This window comes from Sturnus vulgaris, chromosome 9 (assembly GCF_052056855.1).
Source record: "Sturnus vulgaris isolate bStuVul1 chromosome 9, bStuVul1.hap1, whole genome shotgun sequence".
Classification (NCBI taxonomy): Eukaryota; Metazoa; Chordata; class Aves; order Passeriformes; family Sturnidae; genus Sturnus; species Sturnus vulgaris.
In genome coordinates, this window is record NC_142251.1 from 9,601,321 (window position 1) to 9,620,061 (window position 18,741).

At 40.8% G+C, this 18,741-nt stretch overlaps 1 protein-coding gene across 4 annotated transcripts in view; it reads right to left on the reverse strand.

Annotated features, from left to right (window-relative positions):
• The window catches only part of MAST2 (microtubule associated serine/threonine kinase 2), a 187,289-nt gene extending 169,357 nt beyond the window's left edge, over positions 1-17,932 (reverse strand). For 3 of the 4 annotated variants that reach the window (XM_088169764.1, XM_088169763.1, XM_088169762.1), the window contains exon 1: positions 17,602-17,931. In XM_088169764.1, coding sequence (XP_088025890.1) covers positions 17,602-17,772 — 171 coding nt within the window. In that variant the 5' untranslated portion in view covers positions 17,773-17,931. Of the gene's footprint in view, positions 1-17,601 lie in introns of all 4 variants that reach the window. The other variant, XM_088169765.1, reaches the window with a different exon arrangement.
• Between the last annotated feature and the right edge of the window lie 809 nt (positions 17,933-18,741).

Sequence of the window (18,741 nt, forward strand, 5' to 3'; positions counted from 1 at the left end):
CAGGTTCAGCTTTCCACCAAAATGTCTAACAAAGAGATAAGAAAGGAATAGTAGAAAGGTAAAAACAGTTTCCCACATTCACTAAAGAATCCAGACTGTGCTCTAGACAAGAGAGATTTGGTACATATTATATATAGAAACCTCTTCATGAACCCTTTTCTTGTTAAGCACATTAAACACTTGGGCAATATTCAGAAGAACTACCTAAGTGGTAAATGTCTGGAAGAAAGGGCCTCCAATCACATTCTGCAGGTTTATAGACTGTTTAAGTCACTTTTCAAATAGATATTTTAAAAGTTGGTTTTTTTTAAATACACTGTTCTGAGAGAGCCTATTATGTTTTAAGAAATACTAAGTGCAACACAGCAAATTTAAAATTTCACTTTCTAAGAGCTGTGTCTATATTGTGTGAGCAAAACAATGAAGAGGGAAATTTTTAGCTTGATAACAATAGAGCTGTCTTTCATAAGACTGCAATTTACTTCATTCATCCATCAAAACCCTGCTTTGATATTGCAGATCACAGATGAATTGCATGGAAATAGCAGTAGATTACATTGCCACTCTCAAACAAGGAAGGAAAAAACCTAAAGGAAGAGATCTTTCCCTGTCCTTGCCCCAAAGCAATGCATACAAAGAACACAAAAATCTTACACAACATTCCAAATTGATGAATAAAGAAACTCCTTGCAGAGATAGAGCAAAATTTCGCTTACATGCTTTCCAACTACTAAATTAATCTATCAGAGCAAGTGGTTGAAGAATAGATTACATAGAACAAACCGTCATAATTTTAAGGACTCCACTTCCACTTTTCAAAATAAAAAATCTTTACAACCTTAGAGATGAAAGCATTAGTAAGCACATAACACTTTGCTCACACCATGTGAAAAGGACTGTGAGCCTCTCTCCATTCATTTATTTTCGGAGGTGATAAAGAACTTAATTTACTCTGGACTTGTGGCTTTTGCCACAAGCTAAAAATCAGGTTCAAACAGACAGCTGATTCCTGCAAAGCTTAGGGCTGGAGATAAAAATGTCACATAATCTTGATTTGCTAGGCAAAGATTATTGCTACCAGTCATACAAAAGTACACAAAAGTTTGCTCACATAACTTGAAATAGCAGGATATGAAGAAGAAAGGCCAAAGTTTTTCCTGACTATCAAGAGGCTCTGCATTTCTCCGCTCAGTCACTTACCACACTTGCACAGAAAAAGCACTAAAAGAGTTCTGATAGTGGAGTAAGACCCAAGTCTGTTCCTATTGCCTGAAATCTCACATTGGGGCTATCACACTCAGCCAGATGGGAGAACCAGATTGGCACAGGAGCTGCAGACAAAAGACAAGAAGCCAAACGTGCTTCTCAATTTGCCTGATCACTATTCCCCCCGTTAAAATCCTGATGGTAATTTCAGAATAGGGTTACAAGGATCCTTCTCAGTCCTCATTGCACAGGAAAAGTTCCAAGCAATTAAAGCAGGAAATAAAAGAAGAAGCTGCAAGGATTGTCAGAAACTCTTTTGTTTCCCTGTTGTTCATTTAATGGTGCTGCAAGGGAGTAGCACAGGTCTTTAATCTACAAAAGGCAGGTGAATACTGCAAGTGTGGATTCATGTTTTGCTTCAACTGCCAGGTGAAGCATCACACAGTCAGCAAGACTGACACATCAGCATCAGAACAATGCTGGGATAAAACTTATCAAGCCCTGTTTTTATGGCCTGTATTTAAGATGTAACAGATCATGCACAGGACATTTCCTTGCACATAATTGTGTTATAATTAAATCAAACACAAACTGCCTTACAGTCTCTATGACAAGCAAAAGCACTCACTTGTGACTGACAAAAATTCAAGTCTGCAGGTCAAAACATGTTAAACTGTTAGCCAGGGGGTGGGGAATCTACACAAAAGTTTTCTATGAACAGGAAATCCATTAAAAGGAAAAATGAGAAACTTTTTTTATGAAGCCTAATGAGCATAACAACCTTAGGTCATCTGGAAGTGAATCCTAGCAAATTGTTGGAAGGAAGAATGAAAATTTAACTACAATAAACTGGCAAAGAATTCAGTGTTATTAGCCCATCTCGTAAGGAAGATAACCAATGAGCAATGTAACTTGAGGGAAACTTGATACTTTCTGAATTTTTTGAAAGCACCAAAAATAGTCAAGATTGAAAGCTGATTTTCTATTTTTTAACACAGTACTGTTTGTCCTTTAAAAGATAAAAGCCCGTTGTGTCAGGGCTGTGTGCATATCTGAGAAGCATTCTTTTTCTTCTCAGCCTTTTCTCATCACTTTATATAATCTGTGTGCATACCTTTAATGCAAGATAAATCTGATCCTGTCATTAGGCATGCTCTAATATACTCTAAAATACACTGAAAATTAAAGGCCTTGACAACAGATCACAGACCAAATATCTATCTATATAAGTAGCAATTAGTGCATTGGAATCATAGTATTTATGCTTTAGTATTTAGCACTGAAATTTGCCTTAACTTTCTAGTCTGGGCATTACACATTGAGAGGAGAGGGCCAGCAGCTTACCAGGAAGCTGGGGTGAGCCCACATGTGACCAAAATTGTAGGCTAAATAAGAATTTGCAACTAAGTCTCTTTTTAACTGTATCTGCTTAACTCATGTACTTGCCAGCAGCACCCTGAAAAATGCCAGAGACAGCAGAATCAAGGAAAATTACAGTAAATCAACATAGCCTCTTAGGGGCTATAATATATTGGTTTACAACATCAACAACAGAGAAAAGCTTTACTGCATGTATTGCATTATATAAAAGTGTCAGCATTTTAAAGACAGAAAAGAGTTCTACACTATTTTCCAAGTAGATTTATTTGAAGAACTTTGCAATAAATTCCAACATTCCTACAACAGTAAATACATAAACTGAACTTAGTGTCAATATTAAGTTTTCAAAATGACTGCAAAGCCAAATGTTACTTGCCACAGTGATGTTTTCAAAACATCATCCACACATTTACCATCCAGAATACCTACAGCTTCCTCTGTACACTCATCTGCAATTATAACACAGATGACAGAAAAGTTACAAACTCAAAACTTTGTGTTAAAAAAAAAAATCCCACAGTTAAAACCAAGCAAACAAGAAAACAAAAGGAATGTTCCCTAAAAGACCCAGTTATCAGAAGCCTATACTATCAGATACACCCCTCTTATCTTGCTCTTCAGTGAGATTTCTTTTCTTGTTAACTCTTCAGGAAACAATTACAAGGCATGTTTGATTAGAACAAATGAATTAGAAGATTTAACGCTTCATCAGGGAAGTTAGTGCTGTTAACTTTGTTGTGAAGTGTCCCAGCTGCAGGATCACTTGAAAAAGCTTCTTAAAAACAAAAGGTAAATATTTATAACTGTGTACATTATTAGCCTCTTTCTGAGGCCCACTGAGATGCAGAATAGTTTTATTCCTAATGGAACTACAATCTAGAAGACAAGATAATTGATAATTAAATTATATCAGCTTGAATGTTTGGATCTTACATCAAAACACAAATAGCTTAAACAAAGTATTCAACCCTACTTCAAAATCTCCCCAACAGCCAAAAGGGAAGAGTAATTCTTGAATTCAGCTTGTAAATGCCTAAAGCCAAATGAATTTCATCAAGGGAAGAAAAAGCAACAGAGCCTCTAAAGTCTGTATCAGACTTCACAGAGGCTCAAAGGAACCACTATCAGTCTATCAAGACTCCAAACCCCACACCAGGCTCAGCAACTGCACTGACAACAAAACCAGCCTGAACAAAGACACTGAGCATTAAAGGCCACATCATTCCTTTATCATTGCTCTTCTAGCTTGAGTATTGCAGACATTAAAAGGTTGTATTGAGTAGGGAAATTAACTCCTGGCCAGATAAAACAAAACAACTCTATAATTCATCATCCTTACTCATACACTGTAAGGATTAAAAGAAATACAACCCTCCCCCCAAAAAAGGGATTTGTAATAAAATTTGGTTTTATAAGACATCAAAACACCTTCTCTCTGAAGATTTTCTTTCAATAGACTCAAAAGATGTGCCAAGCATGTGATGTGTCCCATCATCACTGACTAGGATCACTGCAAGTTCTCTTGAGCATCCTGTGTGTTATCAAATACTCATTTATCTTCTCTGTTCTTGTCTGTCAGGTTTTACATGGTTAAATAGAGGTGCATGTTTAGATTTGCTAAAGACCCTAATCCACAGCATCAGCAAACCAAACTTTCCTTATTCCTCACAGATTTATTCAGGTATTTATTGACAGAAAACACTGAACTTAACTCCTCTCAGCACAACTATGCCGTGAGTCAGACTAGAATGGGCACTGCTCGTGGAACCAGGCAAGCAGCAGAAACTGCTGCATTTTAACCTGTGCAGGCACAGAAACCCATTATTTCATATTGGCTATAAAAAGGAGACTTACCAGAAAATCCTGCAGGGCACCTTCATTCCCTGCAACACTGATGCTCACTTTGGAGCTTTCAGATCTCCAACTATATTGATTTTTGTGCACATGACATTGTCTCACTGTCTCATCCATAGGGAAAGAACAAAACAGAATAAAATACCTCCTATACCTGTGTAAACTCTGTTTAATGCCCACTAAAATGTTACAATCTAATTAATTTTTATTTGGCATGTAAACTCCCTGGTTTTTTAGGGACAAAACCTAGCAATAAGTTTTAAGTTCACTCAATTTACACAAACAAACAATTGCTTCATAGCAATAGAACCAGGAAGAAAGTTTAGTCTGATTTTATACATTTTAGACAGGAACCTCCAGGCTGAGTTGGAAAATCTAAGAGATGTTATCTGTATTAATATTTGATTCTTGACCCAAAACAGTCTATGTCTAAGGCACAAATAAAATACATTTTAAATTAAAATACTAGCTGAAAATACAAAATTTGGCAAGTGAACAACTGCAGTGTACTCAAATGTGTGTGCTAAAATGTGTTTATAAAAATTACTTATTTACTAATAATGCAGAGTTCTAATCTTGTTTTGCAAAAAGAAATTTCCAAAGAAAAATGTTAAGGTCCATTAAGTTTGAAGTACAATCTCAAATAAAAGTATCTATTGGCCCAGTATGACATACTGCCCTTAAAAAACTGTCCCAAGACTAAGGAGGCCAGAGGAAAGAAATCCAGACCCAACTGCTATTCCAAAGCTAATTTCAAATGAAGCTGCTTACAAAGAAAATTAAAAAGTAACTCATAAACTGAACTTTGGTGGAGAATCACTCAGATGAGCTCAAGGGGATTTTCTAATCAGACATTGAGTGGCTGCTTACAGATGGATAATACAATTTTAAGACTTGATCGTAACTGTTAAAGCTCACTTGAATAACAAATATTGCACAAAGAAAAGTATGAAACCAGAAAACACAACAGGAATCCACTTTAGCAACACTAATTTTTTTGCCCAGGATTCTTTTATAGATCACAGATATGACCTGAATAGTAGCACTAATGAAACCATCTGTAGTTAGAGATTAGCAGTGAACTGCTAAGAGTCAAAACACTATTTGTTCATGTACATGATAAAGAGAGACCAAGATACAATTTAATCTGGTGTAATCATCACTGAGGAGGCTCTCTATTTGCAGCATGAAAAAAAAAAATCTGTGAAAGTTCCAATCCTTTGGTATCAATATTTTTGTTTCCGTGAAACATCTGCAACCTTCTCACTTCCTACCACAAATGAGATAAGCAGATCGATTCAGAGCCAAAAATAAGAAGCACTTGTGTGAAGCTTTTCCTGAGAACAAATTTTCCCTGAGATTCAACAGCAGATCTGCATGTATAGAATGGAAGAAAAAAAATTATCAGTTTATTATAAAACTGTAAATAAAATTACCAGTGGCTTTAGACTTAAACAAAATTAAGTCAACCCTTGGACACACAATAAGTGCTTAGTCCTTAGCTTCTCTTAACAGAAGTCCCATTAAATGGCAGTCAAAGATAAACTAATTCACAATTCTTATCAATGTCTGCACAAAGAAATGGAGACTCTAATCTGCACAAAAGCTTCTCCTCACCAAGCAGGGTAATACAGTTCCATCACAAAGGAACAAAAGCCAAAATTTTTTTCAAGGACAAGACGTATTTTTTCCCTTCTGCCTGAGAACAGAAACAATGCCCGAGTGTTAAGTTTATGAACAGCACCGTGCCTTGAGCTCAAACAAAGACTGGAGTCAGCAGACACTTCTGCTGAAGTGTCTGCTAAACTGGCAAAACAACCTTGTAAATAGATTTTCCTCTGTCCTAAAAACAGGGATTAATGTAAATGTCATAGAACATACAAATAACTAAATTAATTAATAATTTAACTTTCAGGGTCGTATTTTTGCCACCTTCATACTGCACAGGTGCAATTTAAGTCATTCAATAAAGACATATGCTATTAAAATGTCACTGCATCCATCTATGCCTGGATATCTAAATATTTAAATGCCTTCAGTCACTTCAGTAACCATACAACTCATTTATAAGCTTTTCTCTAAAACAGTGATTATAATTTATTCATTTGTTCTCTGATCTTCTGGTGCTGTCCAGGACACTTGACATCAGTTCTGACTTGGTTCCTTCAATTCTTTCTAAAGGTCTTTACTAAGGCTCCATATTAAAATGTTATTTTTATGATAATAAATTGCTTGTAAATACACTAAATATTGAATGGTGTGATTTTAGCAACTAATAAACCTATGTCAATTACTGGCATTCCATTCTTGAGATGACATTTCCTTGCTCTGGGGCATTATAAAAGCTCTTTTACAATAAAACTGGAGTCAGATACAGTCATAACAGCTCTTGCTAGTCCTCAGTGAACAGAGGACACAACTACCAGATTAACAGAACAAATATCAAAGAAACATTGCTAGACATGAAATCATTTCACTATCAGTGCATTTTTTCCCAAGTAGCACCCCACAGTGACATTAAACACTCGTCTGGTTTTCTTTTTCCTAGAGTTTAACACTTTGCTTGCATTAGTGAAGTTGTGTTCTCTGAAAGCTGCATAGAAGACAAAGGTAGTTTTGTCATTGTGTACTTGTTTCATAGTGACAAATGGTATTTTAAGAGTGCAGAGAAACAAAATTTGATGATTCTGAGCTGTATACCCTACAATGGAAAGAGAAGCAAATCTTTAGTTTAGCACCTAGGGTATCTGGAAATTACAGAATCATGTATCAGTTTTGGTTAGAAGAGATCTTTAAAGATCATCTTGTTCCAGCCCCACTGCCGTGGGCACGGACACCTTTCACTATAGCAGGTTGTTAAAAGTCCCCTCAAACCTGACCTTGAGCCCCTGCAGAGATGGGGCACCCACCACTTCTCTCAGCAACCTGTTTCAATGTATCACCACACACTTCACAAAAAATTCTTCTTATATCTAATCTAAATCAACCATCCTTCAGTTTAAAACCATTACCCCTTGCCCTGTCCCACCAAGAGAACCCCACATGCACAGGGAGAGCCTTCCTGGAAACACGGGACTAGGCTTAAACCATCTGCAGAGTCTAACTCAGGTGTTTGTGCAGTCCTTCTGCACACGTATGGCCCTGAGTGGGATGAAAACCTGCAGAGGCAGCAGCACCAAAGTTCCCATCCTACAGAGTGACAGAAAGGCATATTAGAAAACTAATGTATTAGCAAACTAGGGGTTTTAAATCGTTATTATTGAGCACAAAGCATGACAGCTGTATTTTCAAAGGATAAAAGGAAAACAGGCTTGAGCATCAATTAATCGATCTGACAAGTACTGAATTTCATAGAAGTCTTCAAGCTTCCTGAAATGCACCTGAAATGTTTTCTCAAGTTCTCATCCCACAGACTGAATCCCTCTCACCAATTGGTGGATGTATCTTTTCCACTTAGTTTTTGTTTGGATTAACAAAGTACAACGAAGTGTCTCAAGTTTGGGTCTAACTGCACACATATTTTAGTCTTTAGCAAAACTGCCTTCTGAATGCTGCAGGCCAGCATTTGTTTACTACTGTAACCTTCCTGTACTGTCTCTTCCATCCTGAAAGACAATCTGCTCTGTAAACTCTTCCAACAAATCCCATAGGGGAAATTCACCAGGGATGGCAGGACCTACACAATCCATCACTGGCTTTTAATCCTGTTGTGCTAGCAGTGAACATATCCAAGTGATAAACACACACAGTGCATATCGAGCCAATTTCTACAAGACAGCTCACAGTCACTGCAAGAAGTTAGGACCAGCTGAATGAGCCCCTTAGAAGCAAAATCTTCACTGGAAATCTGTCCTGAATGGATTGCTGGGTGTTTGGACAATGAGCAGATACTGGAAGGTGCATTCCAGAAGTGCATTGAAAATCAGCTTCTTATTGTAACTCTCGTCAAGTAATTTTAGCATTAGCTGAATTAGCTGATATGTCAAACACCTACAAGAGTTTCAGAACACAGCATGACTCAGTAAATGTCAAGACAAAAATTACCCAAGTATCAACCAATTAATTAATTAACTTATTTTGGCTACAAAGAGCTGAGAATGTTTAAGGTGGATTACTTCTCACACCATATAACAAAAATCATTAGAGAAAATCTTCCTATAGAGACAGCTCATGAAGACGTGTGTGGACTGAAACTGAAATTACATTTCAAAAATTCTTACACTCCCCACACTTCACCCTCAACAGTGCCATCTGCTTCTGGAAATTTAAACACGAACATGGAATGTTTTGAATTGCTGTCTTGCTTTTACATTCATGAAAATCCACACCAACTAAAAGGTTTTAAAACATGTTTTATTGGTAGAAATGTTTACTATATGTATAGCAAAAAGTGAAAATATTTATGATGCAACTCCAATAGCAAAGACAGTATTTTTTCCTGGAAAGAAACACAGCATCATCCTATTTTCCATGTACATAATGGACTTCATTAACACTAGAATTTCAAACAGCAAAAAAATTATAAGCTAGACTTCAAAATTATTGGAAGACTAGGCTGTCAGTCTTGAACCCTCTTCCCTCACTGCACTGTAATGTGTATTTATAACAGAACATTTGAAAATAACTTCTGACAGATTACTAGATTTAGGGTTCATGGGACCTAACTGTAAGTTAAATTAAAAACTCAATCTGGTTTCAAAGGTAGTTTTTTGAGTGTCCATGTTTCTTCCTTCAAAGAGCAGCATTTTCACCAGGCTTCAAACAGTACTACATCAGTACAAAAACAGACTAACCACAGCACATCATTATTGGATGTGGAAATGAAATCACTGAGACTCTATATGACCTGTCCATTTATCTATCGTGGTTCTTGAGGAACAAAGTCTTGCTGGAGGATAAAGTATTTTGGTTTAGTCTCAAATAGTTCACCAGCCTGGTGGTCTTCGCTGCTTCATTAGCTTCAGCTACTCAGCTTCCATGAAGAGGAATTAAATAAGACTTAAACTTTTCAATAAATGCTTATCATCATAGCTATAATAATCCACTGCCTTTCTTGTAGAACTAAACCTATGTCGGCTTACGGCAGGCAGCATGGGCAATAAAAAATATCTATCAGAGAAAAATAAAGAAGTGCCCCTTCTAAAGACTCTTAAAAACTACCTTAACAGGCAGGACAACATTCACACTGTGCTGCAAGAAGGCAGATGAACTTGCTCAAGAAATCAACTGTTAGGTGTAAAGTCAGTAACACATACCCATTCCTCCAACACAATAACACTTGGATATATTACTTGGTTTCCCAAAGCATCCAGTCAGGAATATATCCAAAATCTTTGAATGTTTTGCAGCTGCCTAATCCTAGCCTTGGACAGCACCCCACTGTTATCCTCAAGTGCTCTGTAACAAACAGTAAGTAGCAGCAGCTTTCCCCTTAAGGCTGATAATTACTCTAAAGAAAAGCAGTGCCACACCAAACCCAGGCACTTCTGATAGAAGAATTCTCTTGGCTCCTTCACTTCTGTTCCGCTTTTGGACAAGAAATGCAGCATTCTGCATCTTTCCACTGCCTTAGCTATTCTAACATGCAAGATATGAAATTAATGTGGCTAATACAGTATTTGCTCTTACTCTTCACTTGTGACAGGAAATCGAAATCTCACATGGGTGAGCTGAATCATCTAAGCTGCTGATGTAATGCATACCTAGTTATTGATTTACACAACAGAGGTTTGTCCATTAATACTCAACTTTAAGAGAAGTGATTATTCCATTTTCTCAGACCAGAGAAGTGCCATCAGCCTTCTGGCGCCATTCTGCTCTTACCCAACAAGCCCACTGCAGAATCAGTCACTCCACATCCCTTTTGTCTGGATTTATCTTCTGGCTCTATTCTATTATTATCTAATAAGCACATTACAGAATTGATCCCCTGATTCTATTCCCCTTCGCCTGCTTTTACATGGCTCTTTCCCTCAGTCACTTTTTCAGCACCCCATATTTTTAAACATCAGTATGAACACACAAGTGAACTCAGAGGAACAGGTCGCCAGGAGCTGCCATCTCTGTTTGACAAGGACACAGAAAGGCAAAACCATGGCTAATGAAGAAGCCAGGTAGAAGCAGCTCTGGCATCAACAAGAATCAGCTTATGGCAGGCAGTGAGACACAGGTTTGTTCTTTCTGGTTTCTTTTCCTGCCTCCTCAGAAGAAGGATCGAGAAGAAAACAAAGCCAGAACCACACGTGTCACAAGACAACATCTGATTCCTCCACAGCTACACCCTGGCTTCTTCATTACCTTTATTTCTCCATTGAAAAAGGAATAAACTTCAGAAAATAAAGTCTGAGGATAAGTAAGAATGCCTGCCAGCCAACCATACACTCTGGACTCTGGTTAACCATATCAGAAGCTCCACAGGCTAGAACTGTGCATCTTTTATTAGAAAGTAACACTTCTTCTGCTTTCTTCCTGCCTTAAGAAAAAGAGTTAGACAGCAACAAAGGAAGATGAGAAAAGGAAGTCTGAGGTCTGCAAACAGTAACTGAGTTTTTAATGGCAAGTTACAATTACAACTTGTAATTTAGGAGTTTTTACCAATGTCCTTCTTAGGAACTTTCTTAAGCTTCCTTGACAAAAGAGGCACAGGTCAGAACTGTCAACGTCACAGAACAAGTGGCAATAAGCATTTATGTAAACAGATGGTTCCTGATCTTCTAGAAGTTAACAGCACTCCATCCCTCCTATAATAAGAAGGGGCAGTGATGTTCACAGAACATATTTGGCTATGATTAAGCTATACTTGCTTTTATAGAATATGTAATGTGAATAGTAAAAACTATATTTGATTGCAAACAATCTGCATTGCTAGCAGTAAGTCCAGTTGATTTGGTTTATGTGCTTGAATTTTGAAAATAATTCTCCATCTTCTTCATATTAAGTTTCATCCCAGCTTGTAGGTTTTGACATGAAGTTATAAAGAACAGCTTTCAGTGTTGTGAGCTGTTACTCACAGGGTCCACGGCTGGGGGAGCTGCAACAGAGCTGTGATCAGCAACCTGAGTGTCAGAGCTGTAGAGAAAACTGAGAAGCAAAGTGCCAACTCAACTCCAAAAACTTTATTGTTCCTTTGTCAATCAAAAGGGAAGACTCATGGTAGAAATAACCAAAGAACACCAAACTGTTCTGCAGTCTACATACAGGGCTCATCACAACAGGGATATTGCCTTTACTAGCACTGATGTCACCTAGAGGGAAAAGAAAAGAAAACACTTATTATATTTGAAGTACAAAAGTTCTAATTAGGAAAAAAGAAAGATCTCTTCAGCTTCCAGGCTTGCCACGCAGCAAGGAAAGCATGGTAACAGCTTCTCTGCAGCTGTGGAGACAAAATAAATCTGAGTAGCACTCTGGGGTTTGGCCAGTTTCTCCCTGCTGGTCACTGACTGCTTTCCAAAAAAGAACAGGGTGAGAAGTCAGTGGAAAAGAACCTTTGCTATTCCTTCCAAGAAAAAAAAAGAATCAAAATATAATGACAACATGAAAGGAGTAAGAGGCTTTCTAACCTATCGTTTATAAGTAGTCTTGGACCAATTTGCATTATTTTATTCACAGATGGAAGAGAAATATCCACATATGCATAATGTTACAAAATCCTCTCTCATATGACACACCCAACTGTGGTAATGCAATCCCCAAAATTGTAAAAAGACAAGTATCAAACAGTAGTGAAGAAAGAAGGTTGTCTGCAATCACACTATTCCAGAATGCTGCCAGAATATTACCTGGGTTTGGCAAACACTCCAAGAACAATCAAGAGGGAAAAGCACAGAGTTCTAGAAGCAAAAGAACTCGGTGTCTTATGTTCCAACTAAAGCTCAATTTTACATTTCAAATACTTCTACATGGAAAAGAGATCAGATAGTAGAGAAATTTTACTGCCTGTGCTAGCACAGGCATATTCCACAGCTGAAAGTTGGCCATTAGACAAAACAAGCATTGAAATAAGATGTCGTTTAGTTTTCTAACGGCAGGGATAATTAAACATTGGCAGAGCTTTCAGAAGAGGTGACAAACACACCCTGATCTAATGCTAAGATAAGATCAGTTTCTAAGAGAGATGTTTTAATTTCTCTTTCAGGAAAGCTCCACAGACTGCACATGTGGAGAAATCACACTGGATAACCTCAGTAAACCATTTTGGCTTTGGGACCTAAAGATCTACGAAGTTTCAAAGACCGGTGGAGAAAAAGAAATATTTTTGTTACTCTCAGAAAGTTTGTAGCACTACAGTTCCAAGAGACAGTCATTGTTAAATGAACTGATTGTAAGTCAGTTAGCTTGTTCAAAGCTCAGGAAATACTTTCTATCTGAGCAGAAATTATTAAATGTACTGTCTGAGGAATACACAGGACCATCCTTCTCCAGGTAGGTCCAAATTTACAGCTGGAGGTAGCCCATAGGGACTGCCCTATAGAAAAGGCTCTCCGATACAAAACTAAGCTGGACTAAGGAGGCTTTTGGCCTTTCCCTGTACTATATTTGCAGTTTTCCTGCTGACATCATCCAAACATTTCCTATATAACTGACACAGCAGGGAAGCCTTCAGGTTTAGCAACATTTTAGTCCGGGTCTTCTTGAGCAGCAGCCGAGTTAAACTTCATGTACAACAAATGGTCCATCTACCCCAAAATCCTGCCTCTACAACTTGCAGTCCCTCACCAGCCCCTTAGACTGCTTGTTATGATTCTGCTACTGTTTCCCCCTTCATCTCTTATTAACTAACAAAGCCACAAAGTCGTGGAATCTACTTGTACATCCTTCCCGGACCAACCAGAGCAAGAGGGGGAAGCTTGTCACAAGCGATGGGGTCTGTTTCTGTTACCTCATCTCCAAGCAAGCACCCCTGGGTAGCATTCCCTAGTTCCCTGCATGCCTTTAGAGCAGAAAATGTCATTCAGTGATGCTCAGTATTCTCTATTTTTACTCTCTGACTCTCAACCTTCATCCCACTAGACCTATCACAATACTTCAGTTTTCCTCACATCTGTTTATTATCCCTCTCCTTTCAGGGGAAGATAGCATTTAGATTTGTTACGGACACAAGCTCCCACTCCTCATGGAAAGAAAGTAACAAAGACATTCCATACAGACAAGTAAAAGCAAGCAATATGCATTTGCATTCCAACGTTCTCCTAGATTTTAGCTGATTTCAGGTGTTTTCCTCAGGTGGATCCAGTCTACCTATTAAATCATCTTCACTCTTAATCTCCTCCTTTGCATCGATTACATCCCTTGTGGAAAAAAAAAAGTAAAAAGTATACGTATTACATTTAGCACGAAGATCCACCTCTTGTAAAGCCTGAGTCATCACTTGATACCAGAGGATACAATGAGCTGCTGTTTGCTACCTACCCTCTGCAGACCAACCACAGTCCTGTATAACTCCATCACAACCCTCTACAGCCATCTCTTCTAGAAACTGAAGAATCCTTTCTCTGAGGACTTTGTCTTCTACCTGAAGAAAACAATGCTAATAAAAGCAATTCTGACAAATATTGGCTACAATCCATGTGAAATCTTTCACTATAAATATCACTAAAACTAATTATGTCAGCATGATATGGAAACAGCCTAGTGCTTGAAATATGCCTCTGGATGAGGGGGACTGTCTCTCATAAGCAGCAATCACTTTCACCTCAACTTCCCATTTTTCTCTTTCAGTGCAGTCAGCAAACACACAATGATTAAGCTAATCCTTTAAGGAAATCTAAGTGGGCTGCGTCTGATAAAGATGCCCTCACTCAATGAAACTAAAGCGTCACAGAGTAAGGACAATTCAGTCATGAATTAATGACTGATAAACAGGAAGTAAGTTCAGGCAATTGACCTTTTTCCCAAAAGGAAGGATCACCAGCGGAGTCTTACAAGGATCTCTTCTGGGATCAATACCTTCCATAATTTAAAGCAAAATCTAGCAAAGAAGCTTGACACTTACGTGACAGTTTGCTGACAATGCTTGAGGTTATTGAAGACTGCAAAAGCAATGGCCAAAGATCTGAAGAAGACTTCAATGATACTGTTTAAGTGGGCCATAAAATAGCAGGTAAATATAAAATTGTGCATAGTATTTTAAAAAAATATGTACGCAATGACAAATTCTGTACTAGTTATTACCACTTATAAGAGTGACTGGAGTTATCATAGTTCCACAGACGTGCCAACTCAGTGCTTAAAGATCTTCTAGAAAAAGCATGCAGAAGATTCAAGAATGAAACCTAATATGCCATGTAAGTTTACTGGGTGGCATATGCTGAAGTACTGTAGCTGGTCCTGGTTATTCTAAGCCAACCCTGTTCCTTGGATTCCTGCATCATTGTCCCCAGTCAGGAACACACCTGCAAAAGGTGCAAAGAAGACAGCAAGGACAATGAAAGGGGTAGAGTAACTTCCTTCTAAAACGCGTCTGGAAAATTCACATGCAAGGGATAGTAAATAAAAGAAAAAGTCATCAACCCATAAGTCACACAGAATAACGTGGATTCCCCTTTTCACTGCCTCTTCCAACAAGAGGAACAAGCAAGGCATGAAACCAAGCAGGCAGAAAGTTTAAAAGCAAACAAAAATAAGTGTTTTCTCCACACAAAATGTGTTTAAGCCCTACAACTCAGCCACAGGATGTTGTGGATGCTACAAGCATACATGGCTTCAAACACCGATTGGACAAATTCACAGAAGAAAAAACCCACTGGGGGCTCTAAAAACAAATATCACCTCTGGTTCAGGAAACCTATGAGCCACAAATTACTGGAGGCTGGGAGAGGCATTTCCTTAATATACACTATACTCTTCTGCAAGCATCTGTTCTTGGCAGCTCGGAGAGGCAGGATACTGGGCGAGAGGGATCCTTAATGTGCCCAAGTGCAGCCATTCTGACATTCTTGCGTAACGCACAAGAAAGTGCAAACATTAATTGTATGCACGTCGGAACCATAAGCAGAGCAAAGGACCAGATTTTCAAAGGCCTTAAGGTCAGTACAGTGATTAACTGCTGCAGTCACAGTTTGATAAGGACTTTTTTTCAACACTGGAGTAGCTCAGCCTCTCCCAACCACAGACTTGTGCAAATGTATGGCAAACAAAGAGATCTGAATTTAATCCAGAATGGTTTGTGCTGCAGCTGTGCACACTGTTGCACTGCCACTGCTGAGGGCACGTTACAGGCTTGGGAACAACAGGGCTACTTAAATCAGAAGTGGCCCCAAAGGAAATACTTGTCAAGCTACAAGCTGCATCAGTGAAAATGGAGTATCTCAGTGTCTTTTGCATCTCAGAAGGCCTTTTTAACCACACACACACACACTACCAACTACCGACATTTAAATAAACACTGAATTGTTGGTATTAGGGACAGAAATGCTGTTTGTCACATTTGTCCAACACGCCCATTTATTTGCAGTTGTCTACCACACTTAAAAAACCTTAAATGAAAGACAAAAGGGGAGAGGATGAGAGGGTCTCCTCAGAAGTTTGGGGAGTATCTCACACACAGCTGAGTAGAAGCTTTCTTAACTTTAGCTGAAAATCTCCTCCTCCATCACACCAAGATCTGTTCTTACAAGTCACTTCAGGTCCTATTCAGAGCACCCAAGCTAAACACAGATTTGCACTACTTCCCATTAAAAAGCCTTGTGCATCTCAAGAACTGACACTTCTGAATTTGCAGCCTTCCTTGGTTTGCAGCATTGGGGTTGTTTTGGTGAAACTGCCCAAGTGTTCAATACATTATTCAATCCATAGCATGCTCTGTGTACGTGATTTGTAAGTTTCATTCACACTACCAAAAATGGAAATAATTTCCTTCAATTGCCATGTCAATATCATAAACAATATGTCAAAACAGTACAACAAACACCTTGCTACTGCATTTGGTTGCTCTACAAATTTGTCCATTTCCCAGACAGCTGGGAAGATACTTGGTGACCTCGTCTGATTTTAGATTTTTTTTTCCCCCGAATAAAGATTGTAGCATTCCTTAGTTGTTTCGGGAAAGAACAAGCATCAAAAGCAGCAACCCCTCTTTAACACCTGGCTTAACAAAGCACTAGAGAATAAAATAATAGAGGTCTCCTCTTCAAGGGCCCAGTCTGATTAATCTGTATTCAAGAGATATCCATTAGTTAAAGCCAAAATCCAAAGCTCCTATAATTGAAGGCAATGTAATGCAGCTTTGCTAGGAAAAAGCACTTAAGAAATTATTTTTAAAATAGCATAAACCCGTGCATCTGCAACAATGACATAAACTTAAAACATCTTTTTGACAAAGACCCTAGGTTTTCTCTTTGCTCCAAAAAATGGCAAAACAGAGCAATAAATTACTGCATCCCAGAAGTCTTCATACTTGTGATACTCTCTCCTTCTCTTCAAATAAACAAAAAAACAGCATTAGTTGTCACTTACATTTTTCAACTGCAAAGTGTCATCTCCCATTTTTATCTCTCCTAAAACTAGGACTACCAAAGCAGCGTTGATGATCCTAAACTTTGGTTTAGGATCTCTTTAGTCTCTTGTCCTTGTAATCCTAAGCACCAATCAGTAGATCCTATTTTTGTGGGTATGAAAGACATAAAAGTGGACACACTGAACTTACACACTCTGACATGTAACAAGCCTGTGTATTTTCAAGTCTCTGCAAAGGTACGCTACATTTCCTAAATAAACCACTTCTGGAATTAAGACCTAAAAACGCTGAAAAATGCATCAAAATTATCACCGCGATTAAGAGCGACCTACAGAGGGTTACCAGAAAGATGTACTCAGTGATTAGTAACACCAGCCAGCACACACCCGGCTGCACCGCATCCTCCCTCGCCTTCCCCGGCACGCGGGCAGATTCCCGGTACCGCGGCTCCCGCACCACTCACTCACGCCACGCCGTCAGCACCGACACGGACACGCCACCGCTCTCGCCCTTCCCTCTTCTGGGGGCATCTACCTGCGGGAGCGCACGGAGGATGCTCGGAGGCTGCCGCCGCACCGGGCGCCGCCGCTCCCGCCCCGCGCCCCCCGCCCGCTCTGCCCGGCCGGAGCGCCGCGGTCCCGGCCCCGCCACGCGGGGCGCGTCTCCATAACAACGGCGACCCCCGCCCCGCGCCCCGGCTTTACCCGCTCCGCCGCCCCCGCGGCCCGGGCGTCCTCCGGTTCCTTCCTGCCGCTGCCCCCCAGCAGGGCGGCTCTGCGCTCCGCCGCGCTGCCGGACACCGCCCGCCCGGGCTCCCTCCGCGCCGGCGGCGGCGGCGCCGCCGCTTTGTCCCCCCGAGAGCGGCCCTTCCTCATCGCGGCGGCTTCTCCTCCTCCTCCTCAGTGGCGGCGGCGGCACGGCCGGAGCCCCATGGCGGGCGGGGCGGGCAGCGGTCACGGAGCGCCGGGGCGGCGGGGCGGCCGCGGGCACCTGCGCGCGGGGCGCGCGGGCGCGGACATGCCGCGCGCTCCCGCTCCCGCCGCCTGTCAGCGAGCGCGGCCGGCGCGGCACCGCCCCCCTCCCGCCCCGCGCGCCGCCCGCCGGCCGCTATCGCGAGAGCTGCGGGCTCGCGGCCGGGAGGAGGAGCGAGACTCGTGGGCTCTGAGGGCGGGCGGGGGCGAGACGCCGGGTCCAGGTGGGGCTGTCCCACCGGGGGGCAGCCGGGGGAAGCAGCGTCTCTGTCCGTGCCGGGGCTGCCTCACAGGAGGAGGCTGGGAGATGTGAGATCAGGATGCAACTTGCGGGAGTGAGGGCAGCGTTTGTGGCTCACAGAATCACTCTTCCTCCCTGGCGATGTTCCAGAGCCGTGTGGATGCCATCCCGTGCCTCGTGCTCTGGGGAGACCGTGCTCGAACAGGGAGCCTGAAGCAGATGTGTGGGCCGTCCAGCCTGACTCATTCTGTGATTTACAGAATGGCAGAATTGTGGAATCACGGAATCGCAGAGTCACAGCACGGTTCAGGCTGGACGGCACCACAGTGGCCCATCTGCTCCAAGCTCACTGCTCGAGCACGGTCGCCCCAGAGCACGAGGCACGGGATGTCATCCACACGGCTCTGGAACATCGCCAGGGAGGGAGACTTCACAATCTCGCTGGGCAATCTGTACAAGTGTGTGGTCACCCACAGAGTAAAGTTCTTCCTCCTATTCAGGTAGAACTTTCTGTGCGTCATCCTGTCCTTATCATTGTGATCCGAGATCAGCTCAGACGTCTTACAGAATCCAGCTTCCCTGTCAATAAATTCTTAATTGTCCCTGAAAATCTCGGGTGAGTGCAGGACTTT